Source organism: Oncorhynchus masou, chromosome 10 (genome assembly GCF_036934945.1).
Source record: "Oncorhynchus masou masou isolate Uvic2021 chromosome 10, UVic_Omas_1.1, whole genome shotgun sequence".
Lineage (NCBI taxonomy): Eukaryota > Metazoa > Chordata > Actinopteri > Salmoniformes > Salmonidae > Oncorhynchus > Oncorhynchus masou.
The window spans coordinates 32,326,279-32,350,451 of NC_088221.1; the positions used below are offsets into that span (position 1 = coordinate 32,326,279).

Genomic DNA, 24,173 nt, shown 5'->3' on the forward strand with positions numbered 1-24,173 from the left:
TATTTTTTTATATTGTATTATTTACTGTATGTTTGTTTATTCCAGGTGTAACTGTGTTGTTTGTGTCACACTGCTTTTGCTTTATCTTGGTCAGGTCGCAGTTGTAAATGAGAACTGGCCTACCTGGTTAAATAAAGGTGAAATACAAATATACAGTGGGGAGAACAAGTATTTGATACGCTGCCGATTTTGCAGGTTTTCCTACTTACAAAGCATGTAGAGGTCTGTAATTCTCATCATAGGTACACTTCAAATATGACAGACAAAATGAGGACAAAAACAAAAAATCCAGAAAATCACATTGTAGGATTTGTAATGAATTTATTTGCAAATTAGGGTGGAAAATAAGTATTTGGTCACCTACAAACAAGCAAGAATTCTGGCTCTCACAGACCTGTAACTTCTTCTTTAAGAGGCTCCCCTGTCCTCCACTCGTTACCTGTATTAATGGCACCTGTTCGAACTTGTTATCAGTATAAAAGACATCTATCCACAACCTCAAACAGTCACACTACAAACTCCACTATGGCCAAGACCAAAGAACTGTCAAAGGACACCAGAAACAAAATTGTAGACCTGCACCAGGCTGGGAAGACTGAATCTGCAATAGGTAAGCAGCTTGGTTTGAAGAAATCAACAGTGGGAGCAATTATTAGGAAATGGAAGACATACAAGACCACTGATATTCTCCCTCGATCTGGGGCTCCACGCAAGATCTCACCGGATGGGGTCAAAATGATCACAAGAACGGTGAGCAAAAATCCCAGAATCACACGGGGGGACCTAGTGAATAACCTGCAGAGAACTGGGACCAAAGTAACAAAGCCTACCATCAGTAACACACTACGCCGCCAGGGACTCAAATCTTGCAGTGCCAGACGTGTCCCCCTGCTTAAGCCAGTACATGTCCAGGCCCGTCTGAAGTTTGCTAGAGAGCATTTGGATGATCCAGAAGAAGATTGGGAGAATGTCATATGGTCAGATGAAACCAAAATATAACTTTTTTGTAAAAACTCAACTCGTCGTGTTTGGAGGACAAAGAATACTGAGTTGTATCCAAAGAACACCATACCTACTGTGAAGCATGGGGGTGGAAACATCATGCTTTGGGGCTGTTTTTCTGTAAAGGGACCAGGACGACTGATCCGTGTAAAGGAAAGAATGAATGGGGCCATGTATCGTGAGATTTTGAGTGAAAACTTCCTTCCATCAGCAAGGGCATTGAAGATGAAACGTGGCTGGGTCTTTCATCATGACAATGATCCCAAACACACCGCCCGGGCATGAAGGAGTGGCTTTGTAAGAAGCATTTCAAGGTCCTGGAGTGGCCTAGCCAGTCTCCAGATCTCAACCCCATAGAAAATCTTTGGACGGAGTTGAAAGTCCGTGTTGCCCAGCAACAGCCCCAAAACATCACTGCTCTAGAGGAGATATGCAGAAAACATTTGACCTCTGTCATTGCCAACAAAGGGTATATAACAAAGTATTGAGATAAGTATTTGGTCAATAACAAAAGTTTATGTTCCATGTCGTGGAAATGTCCTCTATTTACCAAATCATGGGAGCAAACCACACACACAAGTCAGAGTTTGTTATCAAAGTCCATCTTTAATTATATGAGCTCTATAGCATTTTCTGTGACTCTCAACAGTTCAGTATCTCTACTGAAAAGTTGAGAGCCCCCACACAATGGCAAATGGGATCCTTTATAGCGAAGATCCACCCCCCCTAGACGACATGACAATCCACAGGTCCCAGGAGCTTACACAAAGAAAAGACTTTACTCCAGAGAGGAGTATCTCCTAGCCAGACAGAGTTGGCTATAAATTATCATTCAGTTTTGTCTCCTTTCTCAAACTCAGAACCATAAACCAATCCTCCATATCAACATGCATATATCAAATTGACATTAGATACAACCAATTCTAAATACAACCAATCCTGGACAAGATCACAGAGGCACACAGACATTGTGGAGCAAAAGATATGTTTACACATGATGACACTTTGACCTCTCCCCTCTCTGCGGCCCATGCAACTTAGTCTTGACATAGAACAGATAACTGCAACCTCGCCACAGTATTATATAAAAATACCATTCTTGATGAGAAGTAACTTACAAACATATGATGAATATAAAACATCTTACATATGTTAAAAACAAATTCTGATTATTCCCTAACATTCCCTCTCAAGGGACTCAGTCCCTTCTGAAAAATCTGAATATTAATTACATACTCAATATTTAAAAATTCAAATCTCCTCAATGTCAAATACCTTAGCTTATATGTAAGCGTTCTCTCTTCTGAAACTAAATTTACAACCTTTATTCTACAAGACAAACTTGCACATGTTTAATAACACAGAATAATCCATTTGAGGAAAATAAAAACATAACATAAATGCTCTTTAAGTTACACGAGAACCAGTGTCTAAACACAGGCCTCCTCACAGCATATAGGACAGACATCCCTCTAAGTCCTCATGCTCATAAATATACTCAGGAATAGAGAATAGGGCATTGAAATCATTCATATTCCAAATCATAAGCAACAACCCAACTATTTATCAAACCAATATTTAGAATAGCATTCCTCAGTGATTCAAATTTGTCTTATCACTCAACAGTAAAAACCTCAATTTAACCCACATCAATATTAGCAGATTTACATACAGTATAATTATCCCATAATTCTACTATTAACTTTTTCAATCATGATTATAATACAGATCAGTATCTCAATGTATTCCTAATCTAAATTACTACAATTTACATGGTGTAGACCTCTTCAATCAACCTGATACCACAAAACTATAAACAATTTTAAATTGTTTGGCCCATTTGTCAAAACCCCTACTAACCCTGGCATTCCACCCTCAATACCCTGCCCCTTCCACCCCACTAACTCCTCTCAATGAAGAATAGAATACAAGTTTACATATTTTTGTCAATTGAGCTGTAGTGCCACCCATAGGCAACCATTCATCCTCCTAACTTGAAAATTAGCTACCCATGTTCTGCCACTTTCTCCATACTTTAGAATTAGCTATTAAGACCTATTTTCTCATGCCTGTTGATATAGCAGCTACCCAGGTCCCCTTATGTGAGTCTGTGATTTAATATTTGCTATTTGAGGCCAGTGTTATCTGGTGATGCGTTTATATGCATTTTGTAGCATTTTTATTTGATCTGTTTTTGTTCTCGAGCATCAAATTAATTTTATTTTGCTTTAGGTTGCAAGTTTTTTGCTGTCTATCAAACCATTTCAGTTCCTTATTTTAGACGATACATGACACCCTTACAATGGTTTCACAAGTTTGTAAGTCGCTCTGGATAAGAGCGTCTGCTAAATGACTTAAAATGTAAAATGTAAATGGCACCGTTGACCAAACCCCCCCTTACACAGGCACGGCATCTTCTGGCATCTTCGTTTTTCTTCAGATAGCTTTACAGTTCAAAGCGGACGACCCATGATAATGTCCCAATTTCAATGTCACATCTCTACCACTCATGTCTTGTCCATTCGTCAACCAATATACCAGCATCATAAGAAAATGTTAGAACAGATCTTTCTCCATGATCACTCCAAGTGGACTCATCACAGTATGAGAGAACCATGAAAGAAAAGCAGTTGATAGCTTAGATCTGATACTGTACACCAATTTCTGGCTTGGTTCTTTTCTCTCGGTAGAAGTGGTTTTGAAAGCCTCCTTCAACGCCTTTGTCACTCTTCTTCAGCCAGTTAGAGGGGGTTTTGAGGTACACACACCATTCGGTCCAATTATCTCTTCCATGCATTAAGATACCGTCTGACGTCACTTTTCATGATAACCTCGAAAGAACAGATCAGAACAACAGTTTAGTTCAGTTCATTAACTACATGATAAATGATTACTTTTACCAATTATTCTTAATACACATATCTAAACATATTTCACAGAGAATATCAAAACATTCTATTGAAACTATTCTTTCAAATTGGTTTATACTCCCCATCTCACTGTCAACTCCATCGTAGAGCCAAGGATCAAGAAATTAGACCTATACCTCGGGAAATAGAACAAAATAAACACAACAATACAATACACTCAACAATACAATACACTCAACAATACAATACACTCATTCACATATCACTTAAATTGTATAACTTCAATTCAAACCCTCAAACAACTAAATCCTCCCCATGTTTTACACACATCTCTCTGTATGAGAGTAATGTAAAACAAAACTGAAAACACATGTAAAACAACATTTCAACTAACCTAATCAAATTAAAATCACTAAACTGAAAAAAACTCCACAAAGAAAAATTATTTAACCCCTATGGTCATAGGAAAATAGACTTAAAGCAGCATACCCTTAGTTAAAAGCAATGCCCTTCATTCATAGTGGTCCAAATTACAAATATGGCTAAAGAACATATTTACCAATTACACAAATTATTTTGAAAGCAGTATTACAAATGACCATACATTTATTATCCAAATGGCTTTCCAATGCAGGTGATCAAGCCACAACGGAAAGTCATCAGAAGGTCATAGGTCATACAAAACCCTTCAAAGCAGTGCTTCACTATATAAAACAATTTGCAAACAATAATCAACTAGTTCCAACATTTTTGTATTTCCATGTTCCCAGAACATTCCTTTATCAAAAGAATTTGCGTGTGTAATGAAAACTCAGAAAATAAAACTCATTAAAATCCCAATGTGGTGAGTGCCCCTTTCAATGTGGTAATTTATGGCCTCAATTCCACTCACTCTCCCCAAGAGTATAGTCCCTGGAAACATTCCAGAGAGAGACAGTGAAATATCCATTTTCCCGGAGAAAACACAAAGACACTTAGTATTCATTACACTACATCGATTCAGAAACTCAAACGTGAACTATAAACCAAACCGAATGATAATTCCACTGTACCTCAAATCATTAATCATAAGTTTTAATCAAATCAATGTTTATGTATGATACAATGTTTAACTAAGTTAAATCAACTCCTAAAATTTTTTTAATCAGCAATCTAATAATTTCAACCTGTTGATATAAATTTAGTAAAAACCAATCCTGATTTTTTTAAACAAATCTAAAATCCTTCAAAAGTCGGTGCTGTCTCATCATCGTAAAAATAAACTTAATTTTTCCCCCACTGATATCCACAAAGGTCAATACTGTTCAGCACATCCATTAATGATCTTCCTTTATTCTGTACAGGGTCTGAAATTCCAATGTATGCAGATGATACAGTGATAAATTCATGCAAATAACAAACTACACAAAAACTCACTACCATAATGATTCAGATGACAAAATTGCTCAGAGACTCATGTTTACATCTCAATACAATAAAACACAGTCTGCATGTTCCTCAAAAACAACTACTTATGGAAAAAGCTCCAGGTGATATCTGATTTTAAATGCCAAGGCATCATACTTGATTCCAACCTCTCTTTTAAAAAGCAAATAATAAAGGAACTCAAATACCAATATTCAACCAAGCTAATTTCCCAAAACATATGAAATTGCTTTGACTATTGTGGTAACAACACGATAATTAAAATCTATGATACTCCCCACTTAACATACTAGTTTAGTCTTCTTCCAACGGGCTCTCACACTACCCAATCCAGCAATCACCTTTAATGACCTGACATTGCTCCTCATAATGGAAACATACTATAATGTTAGACTACATGAACTTTCCTGCTCAAATTAACTGGTGTTACTTAAACAACCAAACCAAGAATCAATAAACATCAGAATCTATCCTTACAATGTTTTATGATTCAGACATCCAGTCTCCCAATTCTCATAGCCTAATACAGTAAATATAAACGCCACAAATCTATGATGCCCACATAGCGAATCAGCTGCTAGAAATACAGAAAAAAATGTACCTGAACAACGGTCAAAACAATTAGAGTAAGGTTATTGTATATTCAAACTAATAACGCAAATTTACGTTATTCTACAACAATCTACTTGCCTCCAGCAACTTTCCCTGACAATTAGTAGCCAACATAACAACTAACTCTCTTCTATACTTGCAACTAAACTTTCCTATTTCTATTTCCCCCAGTGGGCAAAAATATAACCCCTCTCATTTCAACGTTTTTCCTTACCTCTATCGTAAGATTAAAACCCAACTTGATAACTTCCTCTTCTCACTTATGAAATGTATCCTATTTCTTTAAAAATAACACACGCAGCGCCAAAATTATAACATGCGTCAGTCAATCTATAAGAATGAAAAAGATTTCGTCATTCCCCGCTATCATTCAGAATTCCTTTAATTTAGGTGACTGTCTTCTCTATTGATACAGTCATTTAAATACGACCCAATTCTCAATACATTATTCCAGCAGATAATTTAGTGAACAGACATCGTCTTGCATCAGAATTCGCTTCGTTATTATTTTAAGTTGAATTAGTCTATCAATTTAACCTAAACAATCTATTGAAAACGTTCAATTTATCTCTTATACAAACACTAGCGACCATAACTTTCCAGGCAAAATATTCTAATAGATTATTTACAATCAAAAACTCTGAATATTAGAATATTTTAATAGTGCTTAAAAAACTTCATCTTTATCAAATTATCCATTTAAGATATCAACTCAAAACCTACGTACGTCTACGAATGGGTGGTTTAAATTGCATCTAATCATTCTCAGCATTACTTTAGCAAATCTCTAGTAATTGATTATACACACATATAAATCATCATAATTTCAAATTATTCACAGAATACATATAAAATGTAAGAAATCTTAGGTACTCACACAGAACCTTCAGGATCATTCACACAGGATTGGTCAAATGTTCACACAGAACTTGCAGGATCATCCACACAGGATTGGTCATATGTTCACACAGAACTGGTCAGAAAAACGGTTTGGCCACACAGAGTCAACCCTACCCCGCTCACACAGAACGGTCCGACAACTATTACCTAGTGATCCCATAACAAAATACTCACACAGAGTAAACCCAGGGCATACCTGGCTAGCACATTTAAAATAATTGGAATTCACCACATCTGAGGGTCACTTAGACAAATCACACAGACGCACAGAATGAGGTCCTTCTTCCAATAGGGCTTCACCAAGTGCCGTGTTTCACCTAGAACACACAGTCCCCCTTGGCCCCTCACCCCGACAGACCGAAACCAAATCCCCACTGTGATCAATTCAGTGTCAGGAGGGCTCTTGGTCACTGGCAACCCAGACAGTGCAGAGTATCTTTGAGTCCACAAAACCCCCAGATTACTCCCCTCTGACTCAGCCCTGCTTACGCCGCCAAGGTGCCTTCCTTACACAGGAATTCACGCTCAGAGTATATGTAACAGGCATAATTAAAAACTCGACTTCAAATCTGTGTGTGGTTCGCTCACCTTTTTCTTTAAAAAACTCAGTTCAAGATGTGGTATCCACTCGGCTCGCTTCCTTTTAGATCAAAGGTTGGTCCATCTGCTTCGTTCTAAAGTGTGGTTCTCCCTGAGATACCAAGTTTAGGGGATCCTTCGTGCATGATTTATTTACCTAGATCATAGGAACGGTCACCGAGTGAAGATTCACATCCCCTCCTCGGCACCAAATGTTGTGGAAATTTCCTCTATTTACCAAATCATGGTAAACATCACCGATGGTCCTTTATTTCGATTAATTCCGTCCATATATATCCAAACGGTCCATTTAATTGACGCGTTAGATCCAGAAAAACACCAGTTCCAACTTGCGCAACGTGACTACAAAATATCTCAAAGGTTACCTGAAAACTTTGCCAAAACATTTCAAACTACTTTTGTAATACAAGTTTAGGTATTTTTTAAAGTAAATAATCGATCAAATTGAAGACGGGATGATCTGTGTTCAATACAGATTGAAAATAAACTGAAGCATGCTTTCTGGTCATGCGCCTCTATCAAACAGTACACATGAAGTGAACCTCGTTCAAAATGGCCGTACTTCTTCATTACACAAAGGAATAACCTCAACCAATTTCTAAAGACTGGTGACATGCAGTGGAAGCGGTAGGAACTGCAAGGAAGACACTTAGAAATCTGTATTCCCAATGAAAACCATTGAAAAGAGGGTGACCTCAAAAACAAACAAAAAATCTGAATGGTTTGTCCTCGGGGTTTCGCCTGCTACATAAGTTCTGTTATACTCACAGACATGATTCAAACATTTTTAGAAACTTCAGAGTGTTTTCTATCCATATCTACTAATAATATGCATATTTTATCTTCTGGGGATGAGTAGCAGGCAGTTGAATATGGGCATGCCTTTCATCCAAAATTCCAATATCCTAGAAAAGTTCAATAAGATGGTGGTCCTCAAACAGTCCCTGTACTGCATGTTTGTCTTTACTCTATAGACTCTTTGTTTGCAGAGCTCTGTGAGGACAAAGGACAAGAGACTGAGCGGGTCTTTTCAGTTTCCGGTGATGCTGCCATGTTGACATCCACCCTGTTGGACCTCAATGGGTTCAACTACCACAGCACCCCCTATAACATCTCATGGTATTACCTAAGGACTGGGACAGAGGTGACCAGGGAGACAGGAAAGACTCTGGTGCGGGGGAAGACACTCTGGATTTTTAACATCACGATGGAAGATGCTGGAGACTATGAGTGTGTTGTAAGGTAGGGGCTATACATTTGTCTGCTGTGTGTGTGTATGTGTGTGTATATGAGTGTGTGGTGTAAATCTTTCCTGTTACCTTTGATAACAGACTACCCTCCGAGTGCTACAAGAAGGTTGCCTTACTGATTGTGAACCACACCAACCCAGAAGAATGCGGTCGACCAGAAAAGGCCCAACAGGTCCTGACCAACACAACCACCTCTTTCCTGAACTGCCCATTGAGTGACCATATCAGGGAAGTAGACAACTACTCCATCCAGTGGTACAAGGTGAGTCCAATGGGGTAAACAGACAGTGCAGTGCAATAGGAGAGTGTTGAGAGGGGACACCTGACAGCAGGGGCGAACTAGACATCTGGCATTTTGAGAAAATGGTGGATGGCCTGGTCCATTTTTAGCCCAATGGAATTGTCAAACTAGTTTTTTTTGTACAAAAATATAATTATCTGGCTAAGAATGGGGGCCACAATGAGAAAAACTGGCCTTTTGGGGGCCTCAAGGAAAGAAAATGGGCCAATGTCGGGCCTCAATGGAAAAATGGTCTGGTGAGTCAGAAACGCCCGGGCGGATTTCTGGTCCCAGTCTGCCCTTTCCTGACAGTACTGGAAAGTCTGTTTGAACTCTTTCTTTTCAGCCATCCAGTCAGTTTCTATGTATGCTTAATTTGTGTTTAAAACTATAGGAATGTAGGGTTATTACTACTAGTAATAACTAGTGACTACATTTGAGACAATGTTCCAACAGACACAGTACTGCACATACCCTTTACATTGTTCATTGCTCTCACATATTGTACTGCATTGAATTGTTCTGAGAGTAGTTCTTCTAAGGTAAGACATTATCAGAATTTATCTGTAATTGTATATTCATTTTGTACTACTAGCCATATTCCATTACCACTACCTTTCAGTGTGCATTTCTATTTTAACCCTGCCAGGGCTGTGAACCCATTGTGGAAGATGATCCCTTGTGGAACAGGTTTAGTTATGTCAGTCTCAGTACTGTGGAGTTACTCCGAGTAACAGTGGTCACCCTTGAGGATAATGCGTTCTACACCTGCACCATGACCTTTAACTTGGAAGGGCTCAGCGGCAGGATCTCAGAGACCATCAACAGTATGGTGGACGGTGAGTATTGTTGGCACAGCTCATAAAAGTTGTCCCTAACCACAGATCTAGGATCAGATTATTACCATATACCCCCAATCCTTACCACAGCCATTACAGAGACAGTAACTTCAGAAAGTATTCACACACGTTGACTTTTTCCACAACTTGGTGTGTTGCAAAGTGGGATTAAAATTGATTTAATTGTATTTTTTTGTCAAGAATCTACATAAGTATTCAACTCCCTGAGTCAATACATGTTAGAATCACCTATGTTGCGATTTATAGCTGTGAGTCTATCTGGGTAAGTCTTTCCACCCCTGGATTGTGCAACATTTCCCCATTATTATTTTCAAAATGCTTTAAGATGTCAAATTGGTTGTTGATCATTGCTTGACAACCATTTTCAGATCTTGCCATAGATTTTCAAGCAGATTTAATTCTAACCTGTAAATCGGTCACTTAGGAACATTCACAGTTTTCTTTGTTAGCAACTTCAGTGTAGATTTGGCCTTGTGTTTAAGGTTATTGACCTGCTGAATGGTGAATTCATCTCCTAGTGCCTATTGGAAAGCAGACGGAACCAGGTTTTACTCCACAATTTTGCCTGTGTTTAGCTGAATTCCGTTTCTTTTTATAATAAAAAACTCCCCAGTCCTTAACGATTACAAGCATACCCATAACACGATGCAGCCACCACTATGTTTGAAAATAGGGAGAGTGGTAGTCAGTAATGTGTTGCATTGGATTTTCCACAAACATAACACTTTGTATTCATAACAAGAAGTGAATTGCTTTGCCACATGTTTTGCAGTATTACTTTAGTGCCTTGTCACAATCAGGATGCATGTTTTAGAATATTTTTATTCTGTATAGGCTTCCTTCATGAGCCCTGTCAATCAGGTTAGTATTGTGGAGTAACTACAATGTTGTTGATCCATCCTCAGTTTCTTCCTATCACATCCATTAAACTCCGTAACTTTTTGAAGTCACCACTTGCATCATGGCGAAATCTCTAAGTGGTTTCCTTCCTCTCCGACAACCTGTATCTTTGCAGTGAGTGTAATTCATTTTACTCCTGAACTTATTTCACCATGGTCAAAGGGATATTCTATGCCTGCTTTATTTTTTATTGTTTTACCCATCTATCAATAGTTGCCCTTCTTTGCGAGGCATTGGTAAACCTCCCTGGTCTTTGTGGTTAAATCTGTGTTTGAAATGCACTACATTGAGGGACCTGTAATGGCTGTTGTGGGTTGAAGAAGGTGAAGAGGACCAAAGTGCAGAGTTGTACGTGTTCATGATGTATATTTATTTTAACTCAGAACACTACGACCAAAATAACAAAAATAGACCAACACGAAACAGTTCTGTCTGGTGCAGACACAGAAAACAACTACCCACAACTCAAGGGCTGCCTAAGTATGGTTCTCAATCAGAGACAACAATTGACAGCTGCCTCTGATTGGGAACCATACCAGGCCAAACACATAGAAATACAAACATAGAACAAAATATAGAATGCCCACCCCAACTCGCGCCCTGAACATCCTAAAACAGAGACATACAAAAGGAACTAAGGTCAGGACATGACAGTACCCCCAAAGGTGCGGACCCCCCCAAAGGTGCGGACTCCGGCCACGCTCTGGCGCGAGACTTGGACCCCACTCCACCTTAGTCTCGGCCCACTTAGGTGGCGCCTTTGGAGCGGTAACCCTCGCCGCCGACCCCGGACTGGGGACCCTTTCAGCGGGCCCCGAATAGACGGGAGACTATGGCAGCTCCTGAATGACGGGCGGCTCTGGCAGCTCCTGACTGACGGGCGGCTCTGGCAGCTCCTGACTGACGGCGGCTCTGGCAGCTCCTGACTGACGGCGGCTCTGGAAGCTCCTGAATGACGGGCGGCTCTGGAAGCTCCTGAATGACGGGCGGCTCTGGAAGCTCCTGAATGACGGGCGGCTCTGGCAGCTCCTGACTGATGGGCGGCTCTGGAAGCTCCTGACTGACGGGCGGCTCTGGCAGCTCCTGACTGATGGGCGGCTCTGGAAGCTCCTGACTGACGGGCGGCTCTGGAAGCTCCTGACTGATGGGCGGCTCTGGAAGCTCCTGACTGACGGGCGGCTCTGGCAGCTCCTGACTGATGGGCGGCTCTGGAAGCTCCTGACTGACGGGCGGCTCTGGCAGCTCCTGACTGATGGGCGGCTCTGGAAGCTCTTGACTGACGGGCGGCTCTGGAAGCTCCTGACTGATGGGCGGCTCTGGAAGCTCCTGACTGATGGGCGGCTCTGGAAGCTCCTGACTGATGGGCGGCTCTGGAAGCTCCTGACTGATGGGCGGCTCTGGAAGCTCCTGACTGATGGGCGGCTCTGGCAGCTCTTGACTGACGGGCGGCTCTGGAAGCTCCTGACTGACGGGCGGCTCTGGAAGCTCCTGACTGATGGGCGGCTCTGGAAGCTCCTGACTGATGGGCGGCTCTGGAAGCTCCTGACTGATGGGCGGCTCTGGCAGCTCCTGAATGACGGGTGGCTCTGGCAGCTCCTGACTGACGGGCGGCTCTGGAAGCTCCTGAATGACGGGCGGCTCTGGCAGCTCTTGACTGACGGGCGGCTCTGGCAGCTCCTGACTGACGGGCGGCTCTGGAAGCTCCTGAATGACGGGCGGCTCTGGAAGCTCCTGAATGACGGGCGGCTCTGGCAGCTCTTGACTGACGGGCGGCTCTGGCAGCTCTTGACTGACGGGCGGCTCTGGAAGCGCTGGACAGGAGGGAGCACCTGGAGGAAAGAGACGGAGAGACAGCCTGGTGCGTGGGGCTGCCACAGGAGGCCTGGTGCGTAGAGGAGGCACCGGATGGACCGGACCATGGAGGCGCACTGGAGGTCTCGAGCACCGAGCCTGCACAACCTGTCCTGGCTGGATACTACCTGTAGCCCGGCAAGTGTGGTGGGGTGGAACAGACTGCACTGGGCTGTGCTGTGCTGGCGAACCAGGGACACCGTGCGTGGGGCTGGTGCCATATAACCCGGGCCAAGGAGACGCACTGGAGACCAGATGCGCTGACCCGGCTTCATTACTCCTGGCTCGATGCCCACTCTAGCCCGGCCGATACGAGGAGCTGCGATGTAGCGCACCGGGGTATGCCTGCGCACTGGGGACACCGTGCGCCTTACGGCATAACACGGTGCCTGCCTGGTCAACCTCTCTCCACGGTAAGCACAGGGAGTTGGCTCAGGTCTCCTACCTGACTTAGCCACACTCCCCGTGTGCCGCCCCCAAGACATTTTTGGGGCTGCCTCTCGGGCTTCCTTGCCAGCCGTGTTCCCTCAAAGCGCTGGCTCACGTAACCTGCTGCCTCCACTCTCCTGGCTGCCTACACCTGTTCCCATGGGAGGCGATCCCTTCCAGCCAGGATCTCCTCCCACGGGTAGGAACCTTTCCCGTCCAGAATGTCCTCCCATGTCCATGAGTCCATTCCACGCTGCTCCTGGTTATCACGCTGCTTGGTCCTTTTTTGGTGGGTAGTTCTGTAACGGCTGTCGTGGGTTGAAAAAGGTGAAGAGGACCAAAGTGCAGTGTGGTACGTGTTCATGATGTATATTTATTTTAACTCAGAACACTACGACCAAAATAACAAAAAAAAGACCAACACGAAACAGTTCTGTCTGGTGCAGACACAGAGACAGAAAACAACTACCCACAACTCAAGGGCGAAACCAGGCTGCCTAAGTATGGTTCTCAATCAGAGACAACGATTGACAGCTGCCTCTGATTGGGAACCATACCAGGCCAAACAGATAGAAATACAAACATAGAACAAAACATAGAATGCCCACCCCAACCCACGCCCTGAACAACCTAAAACAGAGACATACAAAAGGAACTAAGGTCAGGACGTGACAAGACCTTACATGTAATTGTACTGTAGTGTATGTGTGGGGTACAGACATGAGGTAGTCATTCAAACATCTATTAAAATATATTATTATTATTATTATTGCACACGGAGTGAGTCCATGCAACTTATTATGTGACTTGTTCAGAAAAATGTTACTCCTGAACTTAGTTATGCTTGCCATAACAAAGGCATCGAATACTTACACTAAAGACATTTACGCTTTTCATGTTTTGTAACCATTTCGAAAAACATAACTCCACTTTGACATGATGGGGTATTGTGTGTAGGCCTGTGATACAATAGTCTAAATGGAATCAATTTTAAATTCAAGCTGTAACACAACAAAATATGTACAAAGTCAAGGGGTGTGAATACTTTCTGAAGGCATTGTATATGACCCTGAATCAGAGGTTATGATTTCATAGAGGCTGCTTTGAAACTTTGCTCTGAAAGGGCAATTTTCAATAGGGTCATTTAGGTCAACATTGGATCATTCAGAGATCCTCACTGAACTTCTGGAGAGAGTTTGCTGCACTGAAAGTAAAGGGGCTGAATAATTTTGCACGCCCAATTTTTCAGTTTTTGATTTGTTAAAAAAGTTTGAAATATCCAATAAATGTCGTTCCACTTCATGATTGTGTCCCACTTGTTGTTGATTCTTCACAAAAAATACAGTTTTTTATCTTTATGTTTGAAGCCTGAAATGTGGCAAAAGGTCGCAAAGTTCAAGGGGGCCGAATACTTTCGCAAGGCACTGTATGTCTGTCTATGATGTTTTGGAATCATTGTCATCATTTCAGTTGAGTATTGCCTGGAGCCCAAAGTGGTTGAACCTGCCAATGAGATCATCAAAGCAGATTTGGGTGAGTAAGTCACTATAGAACATGTACTGTATATGTGTGTGCATATGTTTGTGCGTGTGTGTGTGTGTGCGTGAGTTTGTACAGTTCTTTTAATTCATGATGCAAATAAAGAATTCAATGTTTGTCCCCCAGGTTCTTCCTTCAGTAAGATGTGTCGGGTGTTTGTCCCGAGTGTGGGGAATAAACATTGTGCAAATTTGAATTGGATTTCAAGAGAGAACTCAATTTCCAAAAATGTCTCAGAGCGCATCTTTCAGGAATCAGAAAGGTAGGTTGAGACAACACAACAGCATCACAATACACACTAAGAATTCTACAAATGTGTTGCTTTTCAACAATTTTCATGTAGACTTGATTGTGTGTTTTGGATCATTGTCTTGCTGCATGATCCAGCTGCACCTTAGCTTCAACTCACAGACGGATGGTATGACACTCTCCTGTAGAATTCTCTGATATCGAGCAGAATACATGGTTCCTTGTATTAAGTCAAGTCGTCCAGGTTCTGAGGCATACCCAAACCATCTAAATACCATCACCATGCCCGCCCGTTGGTATTAAATTAAACGTTATTTGTCACGTACCGAATACAACAGTGAAATGCTTACTTACAAGTCATTAACCAACAATGCCATTTTAAGAAAAATAAGTGTTAAGAAAGTATTTACTAAAATAAACTGATGTAAAAAATAAATAAAAAATGTATATTTTTTAAAGAATAAAAAAAATAAAAAAAATAATACAAATAATTTCATGAGCTGTTCAGGAGTCTTATGGCTTGGGGGTAGAAGCTGTTCAGGAGTCTTATGGCTTGGGGGTAGAAGCTGTTCAGGAGTCTTATGGCTTGGGGGTAGAAGCTGTTCAGGAGTCTTATGGCTTGGTGGTAGAAGCTGTTCAGGAGTCTTATGGACATAGACTTGTCACTCCGGTACCACTTGCCGTGCTGTAGCAGAGAGAACAGTCTATGACTTGGGTGACTGCAGTCCTCGACAATTTGTTGGGCTTCTTCTGGCACCGCCTAGTATATAGGTCCTGGATGGCAGGAACCTTGGGCCCAGTGATGTACTGGTCTGTACACACTACCCTCTGTAGTGCCGGTCAGGATGCTCTCGCTAGTGCAGCTGTAGAATCTTTTGAGGATCTGGGGACCCATGACAAATCTTTTCAGTCTCCTGAGGTGGAAAAGCTGTTGTCGTGCCCTCTTCACGACTGTCTTGGTGTGTTTGAACCGTGATAGTTTGTTGGTGATGTGGACACCAAGGAACTTGAAATTCTCGAACCGCTCCACTACAGCCCCTTCAATATTAGTGGGGGCCTGTTCGGCCCTCCTTTTACTGTAGTCCACGATCAGCTCCTTTGTCTTGCTCATATTGAGGGAGATGTTGTTGTCCTGGCACCACACTGCCAGGTCTCTGACCTCCTCTCTATAGGCTATCTCATCATTGTCGGTGATCAGGCCTACCACTGTTGTGTCATCAGCAAACTTAATGATGGTGTTGGATTGTGTGTAGGTCATTCATCCGGCGCCGGAGTGAACAGGCAGTGGCTCGGGTGGTTGCTGTCCTTGATGATCTTTTTGGCCTTTCTGTGACATCAGGTGGTGTAGGTGTCCTGCAGGGCAGGTAGGTGTCCTGGAGGGCAGGTAGTTTGTCACCGGTGATGCGTTGTGCAGACCTCACTACCCTCAGGAAAGCCTTACGGTTATGGGCGGAGCAGTTGCCGTACCAGGCGGTGATACAGCCCGACAGGATGCTCTCGATTGTGCATCTGTAAAAGTTTGTGAGTGTTTTTGGTGACAAGCCGAATTTCTTCAGCCTCCTGAGGTTGAAGAGGCGCTGCTGCGCCTTCTTCACCACGCTGTCTGTGTGGGTGGACCATTTAAGTTTGTCTGTGATGTGTATGCCGAGGAACTTAAAACTTTCCACCTTCTCCACTACTGTCCCGTCGATGTGGATAGGGGGGTGCTCCCTCTGCTGTTTCCTGAAGTCCACGATCATCTCCTTCATTTTGTTGACGTTGAGTGTGAAGTTATTTTCCTGACACCAGACTCCTAGGGCCCTCACCTCCTCCCTGTAGGCCGTCTCGGCGTTGCTGGTAATCAAGGCTACCACTGTAGTGTCGTCTGCAAACATGATGATTGAGTTGGAGGCGTGCAAGGCCACGCAGTCGTGGGTGAACAGGGAGTACAGGAGGGGACTAAGCATGCACCCCTGTGGGGCCCCAGTGTTGAGGATCAGCGTGGCAGATGTGTTGTTGCCTACCCTTACCACCTGGGGGCGGCCCATCAGGAAGTCCAGGTTGCAGAGGGAGGTGTTTAGTCCCAGGGTCCTTAGCTTCGTAATAAGCTTTGTGGGCACTATAGTGTTGAATGCTGAGCTGTAGTCAATTAACAGCATTCTCACATAGGTGTTCCTTTTGTCCAGGTGGGAAAGGGCAGTGTGGAGTGCAATTGAGACAGCGTCATCTGTGGATCTGTTGAGGTGGTATGCGAATTGGAGTGGGTCTAGGGTTTCCGGGATGATGTTGTTGATGTGAGCCATGACCAGCCTTTCAAAGCACTTCACGGGTACCGACGTGAGTGCTCTGGGGCGGTAATCATTTAGGCAGGTTGTTCTTCGCTTCCTTGGGCACAGGGACTGTGGTTGTCTGCTTGAAACATGTAGGTATTACAGACTCGGTCTGGGAGAGGTTGAAAATGTTAGTGAATGATGGTAGAAATTAAGCTAAACGGATTTAAGTTTGCCTGCATTAAAGTCCCCGGACACTAGGAGAGCCGTTTCTGGATTAGCATTTTCTTGTTTGCTTATGGCCTTATACAGCTCGTTGAGTGCGGTCTTAGTGCCAGCATCAGTTTGTGGTGGTAATTAGATGGCGGAAAAAATAGATGAAGATAGCTTGATCTACAGCTTATCATGAGGTACTCTACCTCAGTCAAGCAATACCTTAAGACTTCCTTAATATTAGACATCATACACCAGCTGTTATTGACAAATTGACACACACCACCACCCATCGTCTTACCGGACGTAGCTGTTCTGTCCTGCGGATGTACGGAAAACCCAGCCAACTGAATATTATCCTTGTTGTCGTCCAGCTACGACTCGGTGAAACATAAGATATTACAGTTTTTAATGTACCGTTGGTAGGATAGTCTCGAATGGAGCTCCTCCAGATGATTCTCCAGTGATTGCATGTTGGCCAATAGAATGGATGGTAGAGGCAGGTTACTCACTCGCTGATGAATTCTCACAAGGCACCCTTTTTTATTTGATCTTTATTTAACTAGGCAAGTCAGTTCAGAACAAATTCTTATTTTAACCGCCTGTTCAGGGGCAGAATGACAGATTTGTACCTTGTCAGCTCGGGGGTTTGAACTTGCAACCTTCTGGTTACTAGTCCAACGCTCTAACCACTAGGCTACGCTGCCGCTCCTGCCACCCCCTGTACCGCTGTCTTTTCTTCACGCGAATGACGGGGATTTGGGCCTGGTCTTGGAGAAACAGTATATCCTTTGCAGAAGACTCATTAAAGTAAAAATCATTGTCTAGTTCGAGGTGAGTAATCGAGACCAATGTACAACATAAGTTACAAACAATGCAAAAAAACACACAAAGTAGCACAGTTGGTTAGGAGCCCATGAAACGGCAGCCATCCCCTCCGGCGCCAATAACAGTATATGTTATCTTAACTGCGGCCATGATGGTTTGATTGTGTGTTCACAAGGGGGAACTTTTCTGAAGAGAAGGAGGGTGTATGGTTGGAGCGTAATTTGAATTTCTTGACGGTGGAAGAGGAAGACTTTTCCATCCATTACACGTGTAAGGTTTCCAGCGACAGAGGCAGTCCTTCTGCCTCCTTCACACTACAGCCTACAGGTAACACAACACTTTCTGGAAGATAACATAAAAATGTTTCAAAAGAGATCACACACATATTATCCTGGCCCTTTACTCTTGTTTTGATAGTGTATTATAACATCTGCAACCTCACCACTTTTGAACAAAAATGGTTGAAGAATAAAGCCAGTCAGCTTGACATTATGTATTTTAAATGCTATCTCCACTCTTTTTTTCTGTACAGATCCAAACTATCTGTTCCCTATTGGGGTACTACTGATCACTCTGGTATTGGTGTTTACTTTTAGTGTTGTTATTTACCATTGCTTCAAGATTGACATCATGCTGTCTCTCAGGAGGATGTTCCCACTTCTCCACACAAACACAGGTAAGCAATGATAGACACTTTACCGCATATATACTTCGCAAGAACACTCACGGAAGCATTAATAGAAACATGCCTCAGCATGCACACACACACACACACACACACACACACACACACACACACACACACACACACACACACAGACATACACACTGTCTGCAGACTCATTGCATACTGTGCATTCACAAAATGGAAACTCGCACTAACATAAACATACAGTCTACACCAGATACAGACAGTAATGCACATACAGCATGTCTCCCCACAAACCCCCAGGCCCACACTTAAACCCACACACATGAATGTTGCATTGCTTGTTTCCCACTCCCCACCTGACCACAAGTAAAATCAGTAGCAAGGTACTGTAGCACATCCCACAGCTGCAGTATGCAAGCACAGCATTTTCCATGGCAGAGGAAACAGAGAGAGAGAGTTTCATACGAGGCACTGAATAGGCCATGTTCCCATGAAACACAAGCAACTATGGTGTCATTAATAACCAAGCCTCCTCTGTTAGGCAGGTTTGTGGAGACATTTTCTCCTGCCCAGCACTAACACACCTATTTTGTTTTACCTGTCTCTGTCCTGCATGTGGCAGACTCTGATGGGAAGCTGTATGATGCGTACGTGGCTTATCCCCGCGTGCAGAAAGACGAGGTGCCCAGAGAAGAACAGCCTGTTGAACTTGTGATGGGATTGATGGGTTTTGGAGAGGACAGTGATAGACATAAGGAGGAAATATGTTGAATGAAAGGACTTCTGATACCATGGAGAGTATAAATGTTGTATCTGCCTCTCACAACACATTTTCATGAACATTTATTGAATCAGACTTTGGAAGATTGATCCTCTGGGGTGAGATTTATTTTTGGCGGGATGATGATTGATCGTCCTGCCGATGGAAAATGCACAGTTAAGAGTGTATTAATTCTGACCATATTGGCAGAGCAACTCAAATACACACACAGGCATGCACGCACATACACACACAGACACACAAACCACACACACCATTTACCACCATGTTGTACATACACACCACATCTGTGAGAGAGCTTTAATAAAGAGTGCCCGGTACATTTTATACAATGTATTTGATTTGTCTTTGTTTGTCTACTTTAACAAAATTGTTGAAAGAATAGTTTTTCAGATTTGTTTATCATCCATTGAGATAAGCTATAAGTGTTTAAAATAATATTTATGAATGCAGTTATTTAGTATTTATGAACAACTTATCAACATTTAATATTAAATGTTTTTTAAATGGTAAGCTGACTATTAACAAACACCTTATATGATTTATTAATTAAAGCACAGTCCTGAAACTTCCCAGACACTTCCCAGAAATGGTGTGTCGGTTTGGAGAAGATGGTTGCGTCCAAGCTCTTCTGTTATGTCTAGTTTACATACAGGTAGGACTGGCTGTGACTGGTAACCTGCTTTACTGTAATCCAATGTGATCGTAGGCCATTTCAAAGAAAGTGTGGTTAGGAGTACTGGGGATTCTAAAATCCAATGGGGGAAAATCCAGCTGAGGTTGTGTCACACGTCAAGAAAACAACCTCCTGCACTGTCTTGTTAACCTGAAGTATCAAACTTAAAATCACACTTCCGCGAGCCTGAAACCACTCAGTGTGAAACAAAGTGAAGAGGAGGACCTTGGGTTTATCATCTCTAAGAAAATACATGGATTCATGTAAGTATCGTAATTGTTTCTGCAAACTATTGGTACACTTGGGCTTATTATGTAGCATGAAGGTAGCCATTAGGAAGGATTAAGCTCGAGATGTCTGTTTTTTGCATGAACTGCGTCTCAATCCGCCAATGTCAGCCTTCCGCATCTGCGGAGGAAAGTGACCGGGCTACAGCGGTGTTTGTCGGACCATGAAATGTCTCGAAAATCAGTCTTCTCACAAAAATGTCTGTAGAGTCCGAACGGTTTGGCCTTATCAATATGACCACTCTATGGAAAGATGAGACTCACGGACACGATGATCTGTTTTGCTCTAGGACCCCCACACGTGTCACGACTCATCTGAAGGTAACCAATACAATTGTATGGATGTATAGAGGTAGTTTTGTGCTTTCAAATATAAGAGGTGAAATATTTGTCTATAAAAACAAAAATATTTCCTGAGCTTTCATATATATCCTAGATATAGGACAGACATTTCAAAACCTTATTCCTTAAGATTTTTTTTGACTGTATTTTTTGCCATTTATTCATGTTTATTTGTTAGTAGTAAAGGCCAAATTCAATATTTTATCAATTTTTTTATATGGTTACAGGGGTACTAAAAATCTAAATCAAATAGCTAAATGATTCCTAGCATGACCATCTTAAAACAAATCCATGTCTTAAATATGTGTGTGTGTGTGTGTGTGTGTGTGTGTGTGTGTGTGTGTGTGTGTGTGTGTGTGTGTGTGTGTGTGTGTGTGTGTGTGTGTGTGTGTGTGTGTGTGTGTGTGTGTGTGTGTGTGTTGGAAATATACATTTCCAGAGTGAATTTGACTTATCTGATGTCCTGGAGATATGAAAGCCACAGAATAAACTGGTTGGGGTAAATGCCTGTCAATCGAAACAGTCAGCATTACAGATGCCAGGTAGACTAATTATGAGTGATAACCGCTGCCACAGAAGATCATCAATCAACATAATGAGTATGATTGATATATATATATATATACACAGTACCAGTCAAAAGTATGGACACACCCACTAATTCAAGGGTTTTTCTTTATTTGTACCATTTTCTACATTGTACATTAATGGTGACGACATCAAAACTATGAAATAACACATATGGAGTCATGTTGTAACAAAAAAAGTGTTAAACAAATCAAAATATATTTTATATTTGAGATTCATCAAAGTAGCCACCATTTGCCTTGATGACAGGTTTGCATTAACTCAACCAGCTTCACCTGGAATTTTTTTCCAAAAGTTTTGAAAGAGTTCTCACATATGCTGAGCACTTGTTGGCTGCTTTTCCTTCACTCTGCTGTCCAACTCATCTCAAAACATCTCAATTGGGTTGAGGTCGGGTGATTGTGGAGGCCAGGTCATCTGATGCAGAACTCCATCCCTCTCCTTCTTGGTCAAATAGCCATTACACAGCCTGGAGGTGTGCTGGGTCATTGTCCTGTTGAAAAACAAATGATAGTCCCACTAAGTGCATCCAGATGGGATGGCGTATCGCTGCAGAGTGCTGTGGTAGCAATGCTGTTTAAGTGTACCTTTGAATTCTAAATAAATCACTGACAGTGTGTCATGGAAATTTAGTACTGAGAGAGATTTGGTCATTTCTTCAGCCAATCATATTTATTTAATATTGCTTAATTATTGCAATAATGAGGCTGGCCCCACACCCTTGTGTTGGACCCAGTAACCTAACCTTTACACATATGCAGAGTACTGCATATAGCTGGCACTCACAATGCTCAGTCATGGTTGGTTCAACCCCCCTCATGCAGACCAAGGAGCATCATAAGTCACTCTCGGTTCATCCTGTCATCTGCATGTGGGTTATTACTGCATGGTCAGAACTAGAACCACAAGCATTTTGCTACACTCGCATTAACATCTGCTAACCATGTGTACAGTTAGTCAGAGGTTTACATACACTTAGTTTGGAGTCATTAAACTCGTTTTTCAACCACTCAACAAATTTCTTGTGAACAAACTATAGTTTTGGCAAGTCGGTTAGGACATCTACTTTGTGCATGACACAAGTCATTTTTCCAACAATTGATTACAGACATTATTTCACTTATAATTCACTGTATCACAATTCCAGTGGGTCAGAAGTTTACATAGTTGACTGTGCCTTTAAACAGCTTGGAAAATTCCAGAAAATTATGTCATGGCATTAGAAGCTTCTGATAGGCTAATTGACATAATTTGAGTCAATTGAAGGTGTACCTGTAGATGTTTTTCAAGGCCGACCTTCAAACTCAGTGCCTCTTTGCTTAACATCATGGGAAAATCAAAAGGAAAAATCCAAAACCTCAGGAAATAAATGTCAGTCCTCCACAATTCTGGTCCAATGCCTGAAGGTACCATATTCATCTGTACAAACAATAGTATGCAAGTATAAACACCATGGGACCACGCAACCGTCATACCTCGCAGGAAGGAGACGCGTTCTGTCTCCTAGAGAAGAATGTACTTTGGTGCGAAACATGCAAATTAATCTCAGAACAACAGCAAAGGACCTTGAGGAAACAGGTACAAAAGTATCTATATCCACAGTAAAACAAGTCCTATATCGACATAACCTGTAAGGCCGCTCAGCAGGGAAGAAGCCACTGCTTCAAAACCGCCATAAAAAAGCCAGACTAAGGTTTGCAACTGCACATGGGGACAAAGATCGTACTTTTTGTCCTCTGGTCTGATGAACAAAAATAGAATTGCTTGGCCATAATGACCATCGTTACGTTTGGAGGAAAAAGGGGGAGGCTTGCAATCCAAAGAATACCATCCCAAACGTGAATCACGGGGGTGGCAGCATCATGTTGTTGGGGTGCTTTGCTGCAGGAGGGACTGGTGCACTTCACAAAATAGGTGACATCATGAGGTAAGAAAATGATGTGGATATATTGAAGCAACATCTCAAGGCATCAGTCAGGAAGTTAAAGCTTGGTTGCAAATGGGTCTTCCCGTTATTCCAACGGACAATGACCCCAAGCATACTTCCAAAGATGTGGCAAAATGGCTTAAGGACAACAAAGTCAAGGTATTGGAGTGGCCATCACAAAGCCCTGACCTCAATCCTACAGAAAAGTTGTGGGCAGAACTGAAAAAGCATGTGCGAGCAAGGAGGCCTACAAACCTGACTCAGTTACACCAGCTCTGGCAGGAGGAATGGGCCAAAATTCACCCAACTTATTGTGGGAAGCTTGTGGAAGACAATCTGAAATGTTTGACCCAAGTTAAACAATTTAAAGGCAATGCTACCAAATACTAATTGAGTGTATGTAAACATCTGACCCACTGGGAATGTGATGAAAGAAATTAAAGCTGAACTAAATCATTCTCTCTACTATTATTCTGACATTTCACATTCTTAAAATAAAGTGGTGATCCTAACTGACCTAAGACAGGGAACGGATTGGAAAACATAAAAAAAGACACTAACAGGACAGAAACATCCTCCTATTTGTTAAGTATTCATTTGTAACTATTAATATAAAACAAATCAGGTAAATATGTAATTTGTCTATCACAAGTGTTACCAGCCAAGCACACCAACACCATCACAGCTCCTCCTCCATGCTTCATGGTGGGAACCACACATGCAGAGATCAGCCGTTCACCTACTCTGCGTCACACAAATTTGGACCAAAGGACACATTTCCACCGGTCTAATGTCCATTGCTCATGTTTCTTTGCCCACACAAGTCTCTTCTTCTTATTTGTGTCCTTTAGTAGTGGTTTCTT

At 42.2% G+C, this 24,173-nt stretch overlaps 1 protein-coding gene across 2 annotated transcripts in view; it reads left to right on the forward strand.

Moving 5' to 3' along the window:
• The window catches only part of LOC135547543 (interleukin-1 receptor type 2-like), a 42,996-nt gene extending 23,170 nt beyond the window's left edge, over positions 1 to 19,826 (forward strand). The window contains exons 3-10 of one of the 2 annotated variants that reach the window (XM_064976632.1): positions 8,399 to 8,651; positions 8,741 to 8,921; positions 9,589 to 9,778; positions 14,450 to 14,512; positions 14,645 to 14,780; positions 18,233 to 18,384; positions 18,590 to 18,733; positions 19,332 to 19,826. In XM_064976632.1, coding sequence (XP_064832704.1) covers positions 8,399 to 8,651; positions 8,741 to 8,921; positions 9,589 to 9,778; positions 14,450 to 14,512; positions 14,645 to 14,780; positions 18,233 to 18,384; positions 18,590 to 18,733; positions 19,332 to 19,480 — 1,268 coding nt within the window. In that variant the 3' untranslated portion in view covers positions 19,481 to 19,826. The remainder of the gene's footprint in view (positions 1 to 8,398; positions 8,652 to 8,740; positions 8,922 to 9,588; positions 9,779 to 14,449; positions 14,513 to 14,644; positions 14,781 to 18,232; positions 18,385 to 18,589; positions 18,734 to 19,331) is intronic. The other variant, XM_064976634.1, reaches the window with a different exon arrangement.
• Positions 19,827 to 24,173: the final 4,347 nt, after the last annotated feature.